This window comes from Hyperolius riggenbachi, chromosome 8 (assembly GCF_040937935.1).
Source record: "Hyperolius riggenbachi isolate aHypRig1 chromosome 8, aHypRig1.pri, whole genome shotgun sequence".
NCBI lineage: Eukaryota > Metazoa > Chordata > Amphibia > Anura > Hyperoliidae > Hyperolius > Hyperolius riggenbachi.
The window spans coordinates 26,061,594-26,081,494 of record NC_090653.1 but is presented as its reverse complement, the minus strand read 5'-3'; the positions used below and the strand labels follow the sequence as shown (position 1 = coordinate 26,081,494).

General features: G+C 46.8%; 1 protein-coding gene across 1 annotated transcript in view; it reads left to right on the top strand.

Annotated features, from left to right (window-relative positions):
* Positions 1 to 19,101, top strand: part of PTGIR (prostaglandin I2 receptor) — a 40,083-nt gene extending 20,982 nt beyond the window's left edge. The window contains exon 2 of the mRNA XM_068250135.1: positions 18,418 to 19,101. Within this exon, the coding sequence (XP_068106236.1) occupies positions 18,418 to 18,669 (252 nt within the window). The 3' untranslated portion in view covers positions 18,670 to 19,101. The remainder of the gene's footprint in view (positions 1 to 18,417) is intronic.
* The last annotated feature ends 800 nt before the right edge of the window (positions 19,102 to 19,901 follow it).

Sequence of the window (19,901 nt, the reverse complement as noted above, 5' to 3'; positions counted from 1 at the left end):
TCCCGCGCTCGTGCACGCCGCCGCCCGCTCGCCAGGAGATCAATGAACGGGAACACCATTCCCATTCTTGATCTATGTCTCCGCAGCAATGATCGGCTGCTTCCAGGAGAAGCTGCGCGATCATTGTGTACAAAAAAAAAAGTTTACCATCCACACTACACTTCCTGTAAGCGTACTTACTACGCTTACAGGACCATTCACAAATCTTGTGGCCAAATAGTAAAACTACAGTCAAAAACATTTTTATATACAAATATATATATTTTTACATTTTAAATTAACTCATTACTCCCCAATTGTTACCAATTTTTTTTTGTAAAAAAATAAATAAAAATAAATACATTTACTTAAAAAAAAACATAAATAGTTACCTTAGGGACTGAACTCTTTAAATATTTATGTCAAGAGGGTATAACACTGCTATTTTATAAATTATGGGCCTGTAATTAGGGATGGACACAAAACTGAAAAAATACACCTTTATTTCCAAATAAAATATTGGCGCCAAACATCATGATAGGGACATGATTTAAATGGTGTAATAACCGGGACAAATGGGCAAATACATTACATGGATTTTAATTACAGTAGCATGCATTATATAAAAACCATTAAAACACATTTAGAATAAAATAATTTTTGGCATTATGTCCCACCTAAAGAAAGCCTAATTGGTGGCGAAAAAAACAAGGTATAGTTCATTTCATTGTGATAAGTAATGATAAAGTTATAGGCGAATGAATGGAAGGAGCGCTGAAAGGTGAAAATTGCTCTGGTGCTGAAGGGGTAAAACCCCTCAGTTGTGAAGTGGTTAATGTTTATGGTATTTTCATTTTAAAGGACAACTAAAGTGAGAGGGATATGTAGGCTGCCATATTGATTTCCTTTTAATCAATACCAGTTGCCTGGCAGCCCTGCTGATCTTTTTGGCTGCAGTATTGTCTGAATAACACCAGAGACAAGCATGCGGCTAATCTTGTCAGATTTGACAATAATGTCAGAAACACCTGATGTGCTGCATGCTTGTTCAGGAGCTATGGCTAAACGTATTAGAGGCAGAGGATCAGCAGGACTGCCGGGCAACTAGTATTGCTTAAAATGAAATAAATATGGCAGCCTCCATATCCCTCTAAATTCAGTTGTCCTTTAACCTGAGGTGGGACAGATGGGACACAGAGGAATGTTCTCTGCCTTATGACATGTCTCTGTGTCCCCACACCGCTCTCCCCCCACCGCCGCTCTCCTCCCCCCCACCGTGCTATAGCCCCCCAAGAGTAGCAACAATATTTGTCACTATCTCGGAAGGTAAATAGAGGAGAGGGATTCCCTGTTCAAAACGCCCACCAGAGGCGTTCCTGCAAGGTCTCCAGATCTTTCTGCTAGCCACGCCCCCTGCCGCTTCCCCGCCTCCCTCAATGCTATGAGCAACACACAGTCTCTCCTTGCAGGGTTGTGACACAGAGGTCATAGAAGTGAAAGTGGGCCAGTACAGCCCACAGGAGGGGCGGGGAGCGGCAGTTTTTGAGGCTACCTGATCCACTCAGCCCCCCGGATCAAGAAGCCTACTTTTGTATTTTTTTTATTTTATGAACCCTCCTTGGGCTCTCTTTAACCTCCCCGGCGTTCTATTGAGATCGCCAGGGAGGCTGCGGGAGGGTTTTTTTTTAATTAAATGAGCGGCCTTCCTTGTTTTGCTTACATCGTCGCCATAGCGACGAGCGGAGTGACGTCATGGACGCCAGCCGACGTCCTGACGTCAGCCGCCTCCGATCCAGCCCTTAGCGCTGGCCGGAACTTTTTGTTCCGGCTACGCTGGGCTCAGGCGGCTGGGGGGGCCCTCTTTCGCCGCTGCTCGCGGCGGATCGGCGATCAGGCAGCACACGCGGCTGGCAAAGTGCCGGCTGCGTGTGCTGCTTTTTATTTGAAGAAAATCGGCCCAGCAGGGCCTGAGCGGCAGCCTCCGGCGGTGATGGACGAGCTGAGCTCGTCCATACCGCTCAGGAGGTTAATAGAGAGAGACAAAATATCCACCAACAATACAGAAAAGAAAAACACATTACATAAAAGTTATTAATCAATGTGCACATCATTGAGTAAAATCAATATTTGATCGCCCAGCAAACCATGACTCAGTACTTGGTGGAGAAACCCTTGTTGGCAAGCACCGTGGTAGGAGTCTCCTGTACTCAGCCACAAGGTTTGTACACATCTCGGGAGGGATTTCGGCTCACCCTCCAAATCCTTTAGGTTTCTTGGCTTGCCCTTCTAAACTCAAATTTTCTGCTCCACACCCAGGTTTTTTATAGGATTGAGGTCTGGAGACTGGCTAGGCCACTTCATGACCTTATGCCACCAAAAGGCATTTTTGCACAAGAGGCGTTAGGAGAAATGTGCGCCAGCCCGGTAATTAAAAGAGCCCAGTGTTTGGCTACAGTGTAGCCAAGCTCCAAAGCACTTCTACCCTCAGAGAGCGTCTATTTAGCCACTCGCTATCCCACGCCTGACATCCTTTCTCCATTACAGTGGGGCCTGGCTCTTCTACTGACCACATATGCTATTGTTCCTTTGTTATTGCCTGATGAAGCGGGATCAAACCTGCGAAACGCGTTGCATTGTCCCCCGTAGTAAATAAACTTGTAGTATTTGACAAACACATTGGCATTAGTTGTGTCTGCTTGGAGGAGGTAAGTCCACTACTGCCTTCTCATGTTTTAAATTGTTTAGATACTTTTATCCTTTTGGCGCCTCTGTATCCATACTACGCTATATCAAGTCCAGCCCTGGTGGAGGGGTTTTACCCTCTTTTTTCCTCATCTACAGAGAGCGACTTCTTAATCCCCAGTGTGGTCAGGTCTAATCTCCCCACCTACCTATACAGTGGTTGCCTTTGAGGTAGCCCTGCTTTGTGAGTAAAGCTTATTACTCTCTCATACTTAATTTCAACTACTAGTACATACTACACTATATTTGGCTCTTGGTGTCCCCACTCTGTGTACCCTTCCTACAGAGGTCTTTCTCCACGAATCAGGTAAAAAAGGCATAGGAGCCCTTATGGTAGAAAAGGCACCGCCATAAGCACCTATTGTAAAAGCCGCAATTTGCAGCAAAGGAATGACATTTGGTCACATGGCGGTGTCCACTGTAAGGCGCCAACCAGCACCGAAATGTATATTACCATAGAGTGCTCGCTATGCAGCTAGGATTTCCACAAGACTCCAGTGCCTGATAGCACTGTCATTGCTGTACTGTCATTGCTGCTTACCTTCCTTGCTGCATGTCGTGGCTTTGTGGCACATGCGGGGATAAAGTCAAGGTTAAAGTGAAGGTGCAAGCAAAAAAAAAAAAAAAAACTCGCACTTACCAGGGCCTTCCTCCAGCCCCCGGCAGTCGTTCGGTGCCCTCGCCGCAGCTCCGGTGGCTCCCGGTCTTCCCCGCTGCAGAAGCCGACCTCGCCAGGTCAGGTTCTGGGTCAGCTTCTTCTGCGCTCCACCGGCAGGTCACGTGGTCCGGGGTCATCAGGATTATACTGCGCAGGCGAGGTCAGCTTCTGCAGCGAAGAACACCAGGAGCCACCGGAGCTGCGGCGAGGGCACAGAACGACTGCCAGGGGCTGGAGGATGCCCCAGGTAAGTGGAGTTTGTTTTTTTTATTAATGCAAAGAAGGGAGAAGGGTGGTATAGGGAGCACTGAGGCTAGTTACAAATTTACAAAAACCTGGTGCAGAAGAACCTGTTTCCTTGCTGCCTGCTTCTGGGATTTGCCTATCTACCTGGCCAGCTGCTTTTGGGGCCCGAAGAATTACCTTTTTGACATGTCAGTTTTGCCCTTTTTTTTGATAGGAGTGCACTCCTGGTGGAACTGCGGGTTATCTCATTAGATCCATGGCCAGGATCTGTTTTTAAGGGGGAATGCGTGAATGAAGTTTGTTGTTTGCAGCTTTCTCTATCTATTCAATAAATTTTGTAATTTTGTAACTAGCCTCAGTGCTTCCTATACCACCCTTCTCCCTTCTTTGCATTCATATCTTCTATAGGTGAGACAGGCTGTATATAAGGTTTGATATCCCGTACCTTTTTCTTTTGCTGTTTTTTTTATTAGCTTGGATGCTTCCTTTAAGCACAACCGGGAGAGGGTCTTAGGGTTAGGTAGCAGGAGAAGGTCTTCGTTTTAGGCACCACCAAGGGGGTCTTAGGGTTATGTACCACCAGGGGGAGGGGTCTAAAGGTTAGGCACCACCACAGGGAGGGGTCTAAGGGTTAGGTGCCACCAGGGGGTGGTTAGGGTTAGGCATTGGTGGAGGGAGGGTTCTGTGTGAGAGTAGGGTTAGGTTTAGCTATAGTAAAATATTGGTAATCACCCTGTACTATAAAACCCCTGTGTTGCTGCGTCCAGCGTTTGTCCGTGTCCCTGTTATTTGCCTACTGCGCATGTGCGCAGTAACGGACACGGACAGCTGGACGGGACCAGGGAGCAAGGTGGGCGGGTGCGGGTGCGCGCACTGGTGCTGGCGGCGGCGGCGGCAAAAAAAATAACCTAGAGCCCGTTTTTAAACGGGCTTGGGTCTACTAGTTACTGATATTTTACTACGGAATCCAGCAGAAGACTATCACTAATTGTAGTAAATATACTAGCGGTAAATTAATCCCCTGCACCCTTTTTTCCAGGCGCCTTTATTTCATGTATGCCTTCTTGCAGAGGTCCAGTACACAGTAGTGGAGATTTCCAATGCTATTTTCTGACACCCCAGGCACCCAAATTTCCTGCTAAGGCCGATATTTTCTTAACCACTTGAGAACCACAGGCTTAAGCAGGCCATACACTGGCTCGATTCCCGGCCGTTTCGACAGCAGATTCGATCCTGGGATCGAATCTGCTGCCAATCGTTCGCGGTAAACGCAGCCGCCGATCCGATTTCCTCCCGAAATCGGATCGGTCCGTCGATCGCCCGCGGGTAAAGTGCGCGTCGCTAGCGGCGGCCGATCCGATCAAGTATACATTACCTGAGGCTGGCTCCCGGGCGTCTTCTCCGCGCTGCACGGCTCTGTTCCGGCTCCATCCATCCCGGCGCTTCCTGTGTCACTGAAGTGACCAGGAAGTTCAAATAGAGGGCGCTCTATTTGAACTTCCTGGTCACGGAGTAACACAGGAAGCGCCGTAATGGAGCCGGAACAGAGCCGTGCAATGCGGAGAAGAGGACCCGGAGCCAGCATCAGGTAATGTATACGGGGGGGGGGGGGGGGGGACAGGCGGCAGGAGCAGCTCAACAGATTGTGATCGGTTTCAGGCTGAAATCGATTCACAATCTGTTTGCAGTAAAGGCAGCCATACGATCCCTCTCTGATCAGATTCGATCAGATAGGGATCTGTCAGCTGGTCGATCTAATGGCACATCGACCAGTGTATGGCCACCTTTACACCCCCCTAGTGACCAGGCCATTTTTTACAATTCAGCACACTGCAGCTTTAACATTGTGCTGCACGGCCATACAACTCAGCACACATATGAATCTGCCCTCCTTTTCTTGCCACCAACAGACCCTTCTATTGGTGGCATCTGATTGCTGCTGCGATCTGTATTTTTTAAAATTCATTTCATTGTATTTTTTTTAAAATAAAATTGACTATATTCTTTATAATTTATCCCTCCCCCACGAGAACCAATCCCTGTGATCACGTCCCATAGGCATCAGCCAATGAGAGGGATCGCATTGTGAGCCTCTCCTGGGGACAGCTCCGTGACAAGTATTTGCCACCGTTTTTTTTCTATTTACAGCCTGCTAGCTCTGACAGCTGGCAGCAGTAACTCAGCGGGGATGCGCGTGCGATCCCGCTAATCTCCGCCCCCAGGACTTGATGCCGATCGGCGGTCCTGGGGGAGCCAGTGCGCGGCGTTAGGTGGTCCCACAGTGGTTAAATTAACTTGGGCGCCTATGGCAGTGCCCAAATTTCCACAGCACACAGATTTAAGGTTCATGCTGGAGGACCTATCTATGAGCAATCTTCATCTTTCTGGCTGAGGGAAGGAGGTCCTCATCGAAGATTGTATGAAGTCTGCTCTTGGTCTCATATGACCGCAGCATCTCCCAATACGTCTCTGAATCATTTAGATCTTCCCTGGCAAACACAGCTCTATAAAAAAAATCAGCATAAAAAATACAAAGGGGGCTTTTTTTAGAGAGGGAGGACTAACAAAATTTGTCCTCTTACTACCTCTGATCACATCCCCTTAACCTGCCTGGCGTTCTATTAAGATCGCCAGGCAGGCTGCGGGAGGGTTTTTTTTTAATAAAAAAAAAACTATTTCATGCAGCCAACTGAAAGTTGGCTGCATGAAAGCCCACTAGAGGGCGCTCCGGAGGCGATCTTCCGATCGCCTCCGGCGCCCAGAATAAACAAGGAAGGCCGCAATGAGCGGCCTTCCTTGTTTTGCTTATATCGTCGCCATAGCGACGAGCGGAGTGACGTCATCGACGTCAGCCGACGTCGTGACGTCAGCCGCCTCCGATCCAGCCCTTAGCGCTGGCCGGAACTTTTTGTTCCGGCTGCGCAGGGCTCAGGCGGCTAGGGGGGCCCTCTTTCGCCGCTGCTCGCGGCGAATCGCCGCAGAGCGGCGGCGATCAGGCAGCACACGCGGCTGGCAAAGTGCCGGCTGCGTGTGCTGCTTTTTATTTCAGCCAAATCGGCCCAGCAGGGCCTGAGCGGCAGCCTCCGGCGGTACTGGACGAGCTGAGCTCGTCCAGACCGCCCAGCAGGTTAAATGTGTTGGTAGTATCAACAGGGTTACTTTAAACTACAGTATAGTAAAGCAACCACAAAAAGTCTGTAGAATGATGTGGCAATCTCTATGGTATTGTGATTTCCTGTATTCTCTCTGTGTTCCTCGCTGTTCTAAGTAAGCTGCATTACCTGATGGTGGTGCATGATTTAGGCCAGGGGAAGAAGACCACTCCTCCAAAACACACCCATATTCTCACTACACTACACAGAGTGATATGGAGGCTGCCATAATTACTTCCTTTTAAAGAGAGTCTGAAACCTTCTAAAATTCCTCTTTTTATTTAACATTTATCTTCAGCAGTATCAGCATAACTAGAACGCCGCATCCCTGCAGCAGAACGCTGAATCTAAACCACCCAAATCCCGGGGCAAAAATCCACGACTTTCTAGGACTCTAAGGGTGCATACACACATCAGACTATAGTCTTTGGAAAGTGAAAGATCACAGACCAATCTTACCCCCTTCCATGTAGTATGAGAGCCATACCTACACAGTATTTTCTATGGAGCTGAACTCCCCATCAGACAGAAATCTTTGCAAGATGCTGCACACAAAGATGCTGTACAGACACAAAAGATCAGTATCTGCAAAAGATCTGTTCCTGCAAAAGATCCTTCCGTGCAAAATGCATTCATAGTCTCTGAGATCTGCAGATCATCATACACACCTTGTTTAAAGAACAAGCGACACCCATGCTAACCTAGAAATAAAAAACACATATATAAGTAGATAAATACTACTTCTACTTACATAACAGATGTATTGTGCTATCCACGTAATGATTCCTGTGAATTTTATAAAGAAAAAGCAGAAAATCCTATTGCAGGCAGTGGCCATCTTGCCAAGCTAATGCTGATATCATATCCTCCCTGACTCTTGTTTCCCCCCCTCCCTTCTCTTGCTCATTGTGTATTCATTAGCTGCCCTCCTCCCAGCGTCTTTTTTTTTTATTTACACATCCAATCACTGAGTCACCTCAGCCTTGCTTGTAAACACAAGTGATCAGCTAGGCAGAGAAATAAATGGAAGAGGAGGAATATATTATAGATAAAAGAACTCCCAGCATTCAAAAGAACTCCCAGCATTCAACTTTTTGGCACTAGGGCCAGTGCTCCTAAAGTATGTAATAACTCCAAACCATAACAGCAGAAAAAGTTTTGAATGCAGGATTAGCATCTTTATCACTTAATACAGTCAAACCAGTTGCTGTTGAAATTTGATTTTTATGGTGACAATCCCGCTTTAACAGACAATCAGCTGCAGATCAGATCCACCAGGATGGATTTTCAGATCTGCAGATGATTTTCTGATCTGCAGATGAATGTCAGTTAAACAAGGTGTGTATGATGATCTGCAGATCTCATAGACTATGAATGCAATTGGCAGGAACAGATCTTTTGCAGGAACAGATCTTTTGCAGATACTGATCTGTTGCATGTGTACAGCATCTTTGTGTGCAGCATCTTGCAAAGATTTTTTTCTGATGTGGAGTTCAGCAGTGGTGCTCACCGCCAGGTCGTGATCACGCTTACGCGTGGATTCACGACCATTTTGACGCATTCCGCCTCGGACACGCTAAGCCGTGAATAGATTTTCAACCACGAAAATCTACTTCGGCTTTGCGTGAATGCGGACAGAAATCCGCATTCACGCTCGTGAAACCCGGCGCTGAAGTCGTGGTTTGCGGAAATGCGTCAAACTATGCGGAAGTGACACATTGCAGGCCAATCAGAGTGCCCCAGCCAGGCCCTAGCAACCAATCACAGGAGGGGAGCTATGCCCTCCCCTCCTGAATATAAAGCGGCGGCCATGATGGAAAAGCTCTGTCCTTGCTAGACTGTGGTGCTGAGAGGATTATCTCCAGGCCATTGTTGTTTGAGCAAGTGCATTTATTGTGTTAAAAACAAAGCGTTTTTTTTGCTAACACTGCTCTTATACTGTACACAGTTAGCTAGTCAGTGAGTGATTGCTGTAGTTAGTTGTAGTCAGTGTAGTGTAGTGGGAGTGTGGGAGTCTAGTGATTACTTAACTGTGTGTAGTGCAGGCAGGTTCAGTGCTGCAGTGTAGTGGGAGTGGGGATTATCTATGTGTAGTGCAGGCAGGCAGGTTAGTGCAGCTGCAGTGTTCACTTGTATATTCCAGTGACAGTTATACACTTGTACTATTTGCAGGCAGCCAGTCACACCGCCGGCGCCGCCACTCTCTGCCAGCGCTGTTCATTCATTCTGTCAGTGACCTTGTGCCGTGCCCAGTGCCCACTGCTCGCTCGCTGGCATATAAGCATCTCATTACACAGTGTGCGTGACATCCTTGTGTGCCCACTGCATCCTTCAGTGACCTAGTTGTATATCCAGTGCCCACTGCTGTGCCTACTGCATCCTTCAGTGACCTTGTACTGTGCCCACTGCATCCTTCAGTGACCTAGTTGTATATCCAGTGCCCACTGCTGTGCCCACTGCATCCTTCAGTGACCTTGTACTGTGCCCACTGCATCCTTCAGTGACCTAGTTGTATATCCAGTGCCCACTGCTGTGCCCACTGCATCCTTCAGTGACCTTGTACTGTGCCCACTGCATCCAGTGATTCATTACTAGCAACATGTCTGGCAGGGTTTCGCGGGGTGAGAGGAAAGGGAGTTCAATTGCCTCAGCCACTTCTGGGACTGCTCCACGTCCAGGGAGAGGACGCCCAGCTGTACGTGGTCGTGATGCAGCAGAAACGCCCGCTTTGTCCTCCTCCTCCTCCTGACTCAGTCGCTACCATGGTACCACCAATGCACTCTGTCTGCGTTCACACTGCCCGGGTCACAGGGTGCATTTAATTTTAGCCAGCACTATGACGCTGTGCTGCTACTACTACCACCAGTATGTTGCCATGGTCCTTCTGTGCTGCTGAATTGACCACCGGCATTGTCCTCCTCCTCCTGACTCACTCGCTTCCACCAATGTACTCTGTCTGCGTTCACACTGCCCGGGTCACCGGGTGCATTTAATTTTTTGGCCAGCACTATGACGCTGTGCTGCTACTACTACTACCCGTATGTTGCCGTGGTCCTTCTGTGCTGCTGAACTGACCGCCCGCATAGTCCTTCTCCTGACTCAGTCGCTACCACCACTGCACTCTGCGTTCACACTGCCCGTGTGCACTGACAACTCTGCTGCGATGTCATTGCTAATTGCTGCAAAAAAAACAAAAAAAAAATTACAAAAACCTCTCTGGGGCCTTTTTGGCGTCAGCCACTCATCCTCCTCCAGCGGTACCTTCGCCGCCAAGTGCCATTGGAACTCGCCTTCACCTCTTTGACTGCTTAACGCGTATATCCCTTTTTAAAACCACTTATTACCAATTAATAGCCCCATTTAAAGTGTTGATTTCACTTTAAAATCCATTTTCTCTAGAAAAAAAAACATTTTGGGAATTTTTTCTGTTGAAGTTATGTTGCCCCTTATCACCTCGATAATCCATGCAATTTGGGGGATTGTAGCATGTATGGGGGCTTTGTTATTAACGTTAAAAGAAAATCCGCCTCCGGGCGGGAATCCACGCGATTACGCCATTCACGGCAGAAAATCCGCGTGGTTGCGTGGACGCGGACGAAAATCCGCATGCGGCAGGGCCGAATGCGGATTTTTTTTTGCAACCACGCGGATTGCAGAATTCGTGGATGAGGCACATCCGAGCATCCCTGGAGTTCAGCTCCATAGAATAGACTGTGTAGTTATGGCTCTCATACTGCATGAAGGGTGGTAAGATTGGTCTGTGATCTTTCATTTTCCAAAGACTATAGTCTGATGTGTGTATGCACCTTTAGCTCTGCCTCCGTTAGCATCAATCTCCATGCGGATCTCCGCCTCTTCCCGCCCCTCTCAGTGAAAGAAGACTAAGAGGGGCAGAGAGAGGCGGCAATCAGTGGGGATTGACATGTGTAGAGGCAAAGCTGCTGCACAAAGCTCTGCCTCGACCAGGAAGCAATCCCCGAATTTTGCCCCGGGGATTTGGGGGGTTTAATTACATAGTTCTGCCGCGGAGATGCTGCGTTTTAGCTAGGCTGATATTGCTGAAGATAAATGTTAAATAAAAAGAGGAATTTTAGAAGGCTTCAGACTCTCTTTAAACAATGTACATTGCCCGACCGTTCTGCTGAACTTTTGTCTTTATTTTAGCCATAGACCCCGAACAAGCATGCAGATCAAGTGCTCTGACTGAAGTTTGACTGGATTTGCCGCATATTTGTTTCAGGTGTGTGATTCAGACACTACTGCAGCCAGAAAGATCAGCAGGACACCGGGCAACTGGTATTGTTTAAAAGTAAATAAATATGGCAGCCTCCACATCCCTCTCACTTCGTGGATATGCAGAAAACAAAGACTGATAAAGACAGAGCCCTTCTAAATCCCACAAAGCCATAAACACCAGGGATGTATGAGCTTCAAAGGACTCCTCCATGTGGTTAGTGCCCAGACACACATCCAGTACACTTATAGCAGGCCTGTTTGTTGAGCCAGTCCAGCTGACCTGAAGATTACATCTCCAGATAGAAGTCACACCTGTGACCCCAGAGGCACATTTATTAACCACAGGCAAGGGAAAAAATGAGAGATAACATCCAAACACATCTCAACAAATCGCATTATCCTTCTAAAAGCGAGGCTCAAACACAATTCCTCCCAAGCAATGTCAGCAGGAAATGTGAGGAGTAAAATCATAAAACAATAAAATTATGTAAACTGTAATAAACAGCTATGTCAACAGACAGGGAAAGATATGCTGAGGAGACACAGAGTCAGGGAGGATTGTAGCGTACATGCTCCAGACAGAAGGCAAAAGATGATAAAGAGAATCACTGAACTAAAGAGAGATTCTCCTACAGCAGCCCGGATGCAAAAGGCAACCTCTGGATATGAGCATGTAGGGGCGTAACAATAGACCCTGCAAAGGATGCAGCCGCAGGGGGCCAGAAGCCGCAGGGGACCCCGTGGGGGGGGGGGGGGGGGGGAAGACGTTTCTTTTCCCTGTCCTGAGGGACTGACAACTAAGGGCATGGAGAGAGAAAAAATCTTTCTGCTCTCTGCAGAATTGTTCTAACGACTGCATCTGCTCAGCCACTGATAAGGAATCATACAAATATTTGTAGACAGTCCCTATTCAGCGCTCAGTAGGGTCTTGTGTACAGCACTTCTCCACCCTCAGCCTTTCTACCCCCTGCCCAAGTGCTGTGTACTGTAGTGATGCTGGAGGAGTCTGCAGAGCCAGCTCTGCTCCATCAGAGATGGACAGAGTGGGCTTGATTCACAAAGCAGTGCTAACCTAGTTAGCACACCTAAAGACTTTTGGGCGTGATAAGCATTGCACTAAGTAGGTTAGCACCGCTTTGAGGGAAAAACTCGCGCGCAAAGTTTTGCGTACAAAGTTTTACGCAAAACTTTGCGCGCGAGTTTAAACTGAGTTTAGGCATGATAATGGGCTTTTCACCAGCGTGCTAACAGTTAGCACCGCTTTGTGAATCAAGCCCAGTGAGTGTAATAAGCTGAGGCTGGGAGACACTCGTCTGTCGGTTTTCTGTATGCGTTTTTTGCACACCACATGTGTGTCTGTATGTGTGATAACATGCACGTTTTATCACAGAAGCTAATGTTATTGATAGAGAAAATGCATGCAGTGCTTCACTGTTGTCTGTTTTTATCTGCATGGGGAAAACACATTCAGGTGTGCTCTAGCCAATAATATAACATTGGTACTCAGTTTATCTGTGCAAAAAGTGAGGGGAGGGGGCCCCATCCAAAGTTTTGCAGGGGGGGGGCAGTGAATGCTAGTTATGCCCCTGTGAGCATGTGTACTCAACCCCTGTGGTTAACCATGGCCAACCTGTTCTAGGTGGAACCTGTCCTGTTGAACCTGTGTATGATCTTGGCCAGCATGCTGCAACTCAGTTTCAGGGTGTTGGCAATCTTCTTATAGCCCTAGGGCATCTTTATATAGAGCAGCAATTCTTCTATAAGCTCCTCAGAGAGTTCTCTGCCATGAGGAGCCATGCTGAGCTTCCAGTGACCAGTATGGGAGAGTGTGAGAGCGATAACACTAAATGTAACACACCTCCTGCTCCCCAGTCACACCTGAGACTTGTAACACTAACCAGTCACATGACCCGGGGAGGGAAAATGTCTGATTGGGCAGAATTCTTCTATAAGCTCCTCAGAGAGTTCTCTGCCATGAGGAGCCATGCTGAGCTTCCAGTGACCAGTATGAGGGAGATAACACTAAATGTAACACATCTGCTGCCCATCACACCTGAGACCTTGTAACACTAAAAAGTCACACGACCCAGAGGAGAGAAAAGGTTTAATTGGGAAAAATTATGACATTCTTCACTTAGGGGTGTACTCAATTTTGTTGCCAGCGGGTTTAGACATTAATGGCTGTGTGTTAAATACAAGCTGTACACTGACTACTTTTCACTGTATCAAAGTGTCCTATCTTCAGTTTTGTCCCATGAAGACAGGCAGAGAGGATTCTGGGACACAAAGGGTGCTCATGTCCTTATGTTTCCAGTCTTCATGCTGTAACATTTATCAGGGCTGTGTATCTATGTGGCAAATGGTCTGTTGTGCTTGGGTTGTTTCTGTACCTGTCACCAAATCACTCGTTACCCAATAAACCAGGAAACCCGATAGCGAGTCTGTATTCTGAACATTTCTGCAGAACTCATTGTCCACCCTCGCCCCCTCCCCATCCTTGTCTGGATTTCAACTCCCTCTTCCCTCTTATGACAAAGAGTTTTGGCTCATCCAGCACTTTGCTTCATGTCAAACTGTTACACAAGTCTACACAAATTCTGAGACCTTCAGTATACATTCAAACTTAAAATGCAACTCTAACAATCGGGCTGATCTTTTCTCAAGCCGCAAAATCCCCTTCCATCTTCCCCACCCTTCATTTCCTCTTTTGGTCAGTCCAGCAACCATCACATCCCTCTCCAACTAGTAACTCAATTACATCCCAATCTGTCCACCACTCGTCTAACCTTTCCTCCAGTAAGTCCTCTCCCACCTGCCTATCATAATGCCCCTCCAACCTTTTCTCCAATCCTGACTCTCCCTATCTATCCTCAAATTGTATAATCCCTCCAAACTTTCCTCTAATACTAATGCCCTTATCCTATTTCACAATCCTAACTTCACCCAATAACCTTTACTCCAATTAATCCTCCACGCCCTTTTTGTGAATTCTAGAAACCTGCTCCCCCTGCCCACCAATTGTGACACCCATACATACCTACCCCCTATAACCTATCCGCCTACTCTGATACTCCTCCTACTTTTCCCCAACCTGTTCATGGATAGTGAAACTCCTCCAAACCTGTCTGCCAATCCTGACATTTCTCCCAACTTGATTGCCAAACCTAGCACTCTCCCCCATACCTTTCCTTCAGTCCTGTTGACCCCTCATAAACCTGACTTGCCCACCAATCCTTCCCTCCAACCCTTCTTTCAATACCGATTAACCCTTCCCCCAATATTTCCTATAATCCAAACCCAAAAATTCCCCACAACTTCCAAAACACCATTTCCAGCCTTTCTCTCTACACCAGTGTTGCCAACCTTTCACATTATTTTTTTACTGACAAATACCTAAAAATTTACTGACAAAAGATTTTTTTTACTGACAAAATCGGGCGCGCCGAAAAAATGGGCGTGGTCACACAACATAATGGGTGTGGTCATGGGTGGGGCCAAATATACATGATTTTAGTATTGCTGTAAAAGGTCTGCCAGGGAAATTTGACCTCTGCCATAGTGTTTACCCCCTTCCCCCAAAATACATGCAATCTTACAGCATTTCACCAAAAATCCACGTAATCTGGCAGAGGTTCTTCCAAAACACAGACAATATGGCAGTGGTTCCCAAAAAATAGATGTAATCTGGCAGCAGTGATTCCCCCAACATACATAATCTGGCATCAGTTCCCCAAAATACATTTAATCTGACAGCAGTGGTTCCCCAAAAATAGGTAGCCCCAGGTCTATAGGTGTCCCCAGAATAGGTGGCCAGGGGTATAGATGTCCCCAGAACAGGTAGCCAGGGGGAGAGATGTCCCCAGAACAGGTAGCCAGGGGGAGAGATGTCCCCAGAACAGGTAGCCAGGGGTACATGTGCCCAGTATATGTAGGCAGGGGTACAGTGCCGGTTCTAGACTGGCACATATGAGGGGGAAGTCAAATGGGTAGGGAGCAACATGTTCGAGGAAAAGCGCGCCGCAGCAACGAAAGTGGGCATGGCAAGTAAATGCACATAGTGAGAGACAGCGTTTCACCAGTAAATGCACGTTAGAGACAGCTTTTCACCAGTAAATGCACGTAATGACAGACAGCTTTTCACCAGTAAATGCACATAAGAGACAGCTTTTCACCAGTAAATGCACGTAATGAGAGACAGCTTTTCACCAGTAAAAGCACGTAATGAGACAGCTTTTCACCAGTAAATGCACGTAATGAGAGACAGCTTTTCACCAGTAAATGCACGTAATGAGAGACAGCTTTTTACCAGTAAATGCACATAATAAGAGACAGCTTTTCACCAGTAAATGCACATAATAAGAGACAGCTTTTCACCAGTAAATGCACATAATAAGAGACATCTTTTTACCAGTAAATGCACATAATAAGAGACAGCTTTTCACCAGTAAATGCACATAATAAGGGACAGCTTTTCACCAGTAAATGCACATAAGGCAGCTTTTCACCAGTAAATACACATAATAAGAGACAGCTTTTCACCAGTAAATGCACATAAGAGACAGCTTTTTACCAGTAAATGCACATAGTAAGAGACAGCTTTTCACCAGTAAACGCACATAATGGCAAACAGCCAGCATCCTCAGTATATGTAGCCAGGGATATATGTGCCCAGTATATGTAGCCAGTGGTATATGTCCAAAGTATATGTAGGCAGGGGTATATGTGCCCAGTATATGTAGCCAGAGGTATATGTCCCCAGTATATGTAGCCAGGGGTATATGTGCCCAGTATATGTAGGCAGGGGTATATGTCCCCAATATATGTAGCCAGCGGTATATGTCCCCAGTATATGTAGGCAGGGTATATGTGCCCAGTATATGTAGCCACAGGTATATGTCCCAGTATATATAGTAAGGGTTATATGTGCCCAGTATATGTAGCCAGGGGTATATGTGCCCAGTATATGTAGGCAGGGTATATGTGGCCAGTATATGTAGGCAGGGTATATGTGCCCAGTATATGTAGATGGGGTATATGTGCCCAGTATATGTAGCCACAGGTATATGTCCCAGTATATGTAGTCAGGGTTATATGTGCCCAGTATATGTAGGCAGGGTATATGTGCCCAGTATATGTAGCCAGGTGTATATGTGCCCAGTATATGTAGCCAGGTGTATATGTGCCCAGTATATGTAGCCAGGTGTATATGTACCCAGTATATGTAGCCAGGTGTATATGTGCCCAGTATATGTAGTCAGGTGTATATGTGCCCAGTATATGTAGCCAGGGGTATATGTGCCAGTATATGTAGCCATGGGTATATGTGACCAGTATATGCAGGCAGGGTATATGTGCCCAGTATATGTAGCCAGGGTATATGTGCCCAGTATATGTAGCCACAGGTATATGTCCCAGTATATGTAATCAGGGTTACAGTGATGTGAAAAACTATTTGCCCCCTTCCTGATTTCTTATTCTTTTGCATGTTTGTCACACTTAAATGTTTCTGCTCATCAAAAACCGTTAACTAGTAGTCAAAGATAACATAATTGAACACAAAATGCAGTTTTAAATGATGGTTTTTATTATTTAGTGAGAAAAAAAAACTCCAAATCTACATGGCCCTGTGTGAAAAAGTGATTGCCCCCCTTGTTAAAAAATAACTTAACTGTGGTTTATCACACCTGAGTTCAATTTCTGTAGTCACCCCCAGGCCTGATTACTGTCACACCTGTTTCAATCAAGAAATCACTTAAATAGGAGCTATCTGACACAGAGAAGTAGACCAAAAGCACCTTAAAAGCTAGACATCATGCCAAGATCCAAAGAAATTCAGGAACAAATGAGAACAAAAGTAATTGAGATCTATCAGTCTGGTAAAGGTTATAAAGCCATTTCTACAGCATGCAAAAGAATAAGAAATCAGGAAGGGGGCAAATAGTTTTTCACACCACTGTGTGTGTATATATATATATATATATATATATATATATATATATATATATATATATATATATATATATATATATATATATATATATATCCTATTTAAGTGATTTCTTGATTGAAACAGGTGTGGCAGTAATCAGGCCTGGGGGTGACTACAGAAATTGAACTCAGGTGTGATAAACCACAGTTAAGTTATTTTTTAACAAGGGGGGCAATCACTTTTTCACACAGGGCCATGTAGATTTGGAGTTTTTTTTCTCACTAAATAATAAAAACCATCATTTAAAACTGCATTTTGTGTTCAATTATGTTATCTTTGACTAATAGTCAACGGTTTTTGATGAGCAGAAACATTTAAGTGTGACAAATATGCAAAAGAATAAGAAATCAGGAAGGGGGCAAATAGTTTTTCACATCACTGTATATGTGCCCAGTATATGTGCCAACAATAGGTAGCCAGGTGACCCCCCCCCCAGCAGGAGGGGAGCAGCGCAGTGGAGACAGAGCTGTGGCATCAGCGGTGGAGAAGGGGGGCAATCTCCCCCCCCCCTTCTCTCACCTTAGTGCTCTCCCTCGCTCGCTCTCCCCTCCTGAACTAAGTGCTGAGTGGCTGGCAGGCGGCAGCGAGCGGAACTTACCTTCGTCTCGTCGCCGGCGCGGGATGATTTGCCGCTACTCTGGTCTGGTCCAGACCAGAGCAGCAGAACTTCCGGCGCTTGGAGCGAGACGGAAGGTAAGTCCCGCCCGCTGCCAAACGCCACTCAGCACTTAGATCAGGAGGGGACAGTCAGCGAGGGAGGGAGAGCACTAAGGTGAGAGAAGGGGGGGAGATTGCCCCCCTTCTCCACCGCTGCCCACAGCTCTTCCTCCACTGCGCTGCTGTCCTCCTGCAACAGGGCGAGCGGCCTACTGGCCGCCCTTATGGACGCTGCTGAATTCCTTACGGAATTCACGGGCAGCTTTTTTTGTATCAAAATTTACGGGCTGCCCGTAAATTTACGGGCGGTTGGCAACACTGCTCTACACCCTCTTGCCTCCAATCCTGACACCTCTATCCCAAAGCTTTCCTCCAATCCAGATCTTCCTCCAACTCTTCCTTCAACTCTGACACCTCTAAACCTATCCATCAATCCTGACAAACTGCTTCGAACCTAGATCCCCTAGAATATGACAAAAGGAGTTTTTTTTTGTTGGTGTCATTTTCACCAGCCTTTCTCAGGGATTTTTTGTGAAACATATAAATCAGTTGATCATTCAGGTCTTTGATGTCCAGATCTTTGATTTCCTTGGAAAGAACATTAGCATATCTCTACTTTAGAAAGGAATATAATTTTGTTTGCCTGGATAATTTTGGATAAGTTAGGGGAGAACAGCAACCTAAAATAATGTTCTGTTAGTGGTGCATGTGTACTCATATCACAGCCCTCTCTAACCTTTCCCTTTTCTTTCTGGCAGCTCCGGGCATTCTTAGGCCCCTTTTACAAGAATGAGCCCGTCAATGAGTCTGGTGACCTCCTGGCCTTCCGTTTCAGCGCTCTGAATCCAATATTGGACCCCTGGATCTTCATCATCTTCCGGGGCTCAGTTTTTAAGAAACTTCATTCTCTGCTTTGCACAGCCTGGAGAAAAACGACCAAACCAGTTCCGACGACGAGTACCCTGGAGACTAGAACCATCAGCCCAGTGACCTCGATCAATGGACCCTGAGACATCCCCCAATAGATTAGGACAGAGACCAAATCTGGATAGACACTGAGAGGGAGACAGATGCCCAAGATGGTCGTAATGAGACACTAGAAACTGCCTCTATCATACAAAGTCTGTTGTGTTGCTTGTAGTGCGTCCCTACAACTTTTTTCAAAGTGTGATGGACAGCGGTAAAATCTCCATCCATCGGACGCATCGACAGACATCACAGCTTGATGCATCCACAGACATCACTGTGATCTGCCGAACACATCACTGCTAGACGTAGCAGCAATTGGACTCCGAGCCTTAGACTCCGGGCACTGTGGACTCCGAGCCTTAGACTCCGGGCACTGTGGACTCCGAGCCTTAGACTCCGGGCACTGTGGACTCCGAGCCTTAGACTCCGGGCACTGTGGACTCCGAGCCTTAGACTCCGGGCACTGTGGGCTCCAAGCCTTAGACTCCGGGCACAGTGGACTCCGAGCCTTACAATCCGGGCACTGTGGACTCCGAGCCTTAGAATCCGGGCACTGTGGACTCCGAGCCTTAGACTCCGGGCACTGTGGACTCCGAGCCTTAGACTCCGGGCACAGTGGACTCCGAGCCTTAGAATCCGAGCACTGTGAAGACCCACCTGACATTACCAGATGTTGCACTAACCCACCTGACACCACTAGACATCACAGGACCGGACGTGTCACCTCACCAGTGACCACAGGCATCTGCCTGACATACATGGCCAGATATTTCAGTGATCCACCTGATGGTCTTACCAAACAATGAGGGATCTGCTTGACACTTCATTAAAGATCTCTGTGATCCCACTGACGGGTCATCAGACATCGCAGTGATCCCACTAACGCTTCCCCGGATGTAGCTGTGATCTGAGCTACACATTTCCAGGTACTGCAGCCATGACACGATGATGCCACCAGACATAGCAGTGCTCTGCAGACCCATCACCAGTGGCAGCAGTAATTTGCCCAAGATATCGCTAGATGTTGCCATGATTCGCCTAAGGTGTCAACAAACACTGAGCGATCTGTCCAATACTTCAATAGAGATCACACCTGACACACCCCTAGACATTGCGCTGATCTGTCACCTGACAGTGACTTTATCAGAGGACACCCCTACAATGACCTGTCACACCTGAAAGGAGAGCTGGGAGAGACGAGTGAGGGCTTGCTCATATTATCAGCATTTGCTGATTTTTTTAAGCGCTGGCGATTTTGCAAATCGCTCTAAAA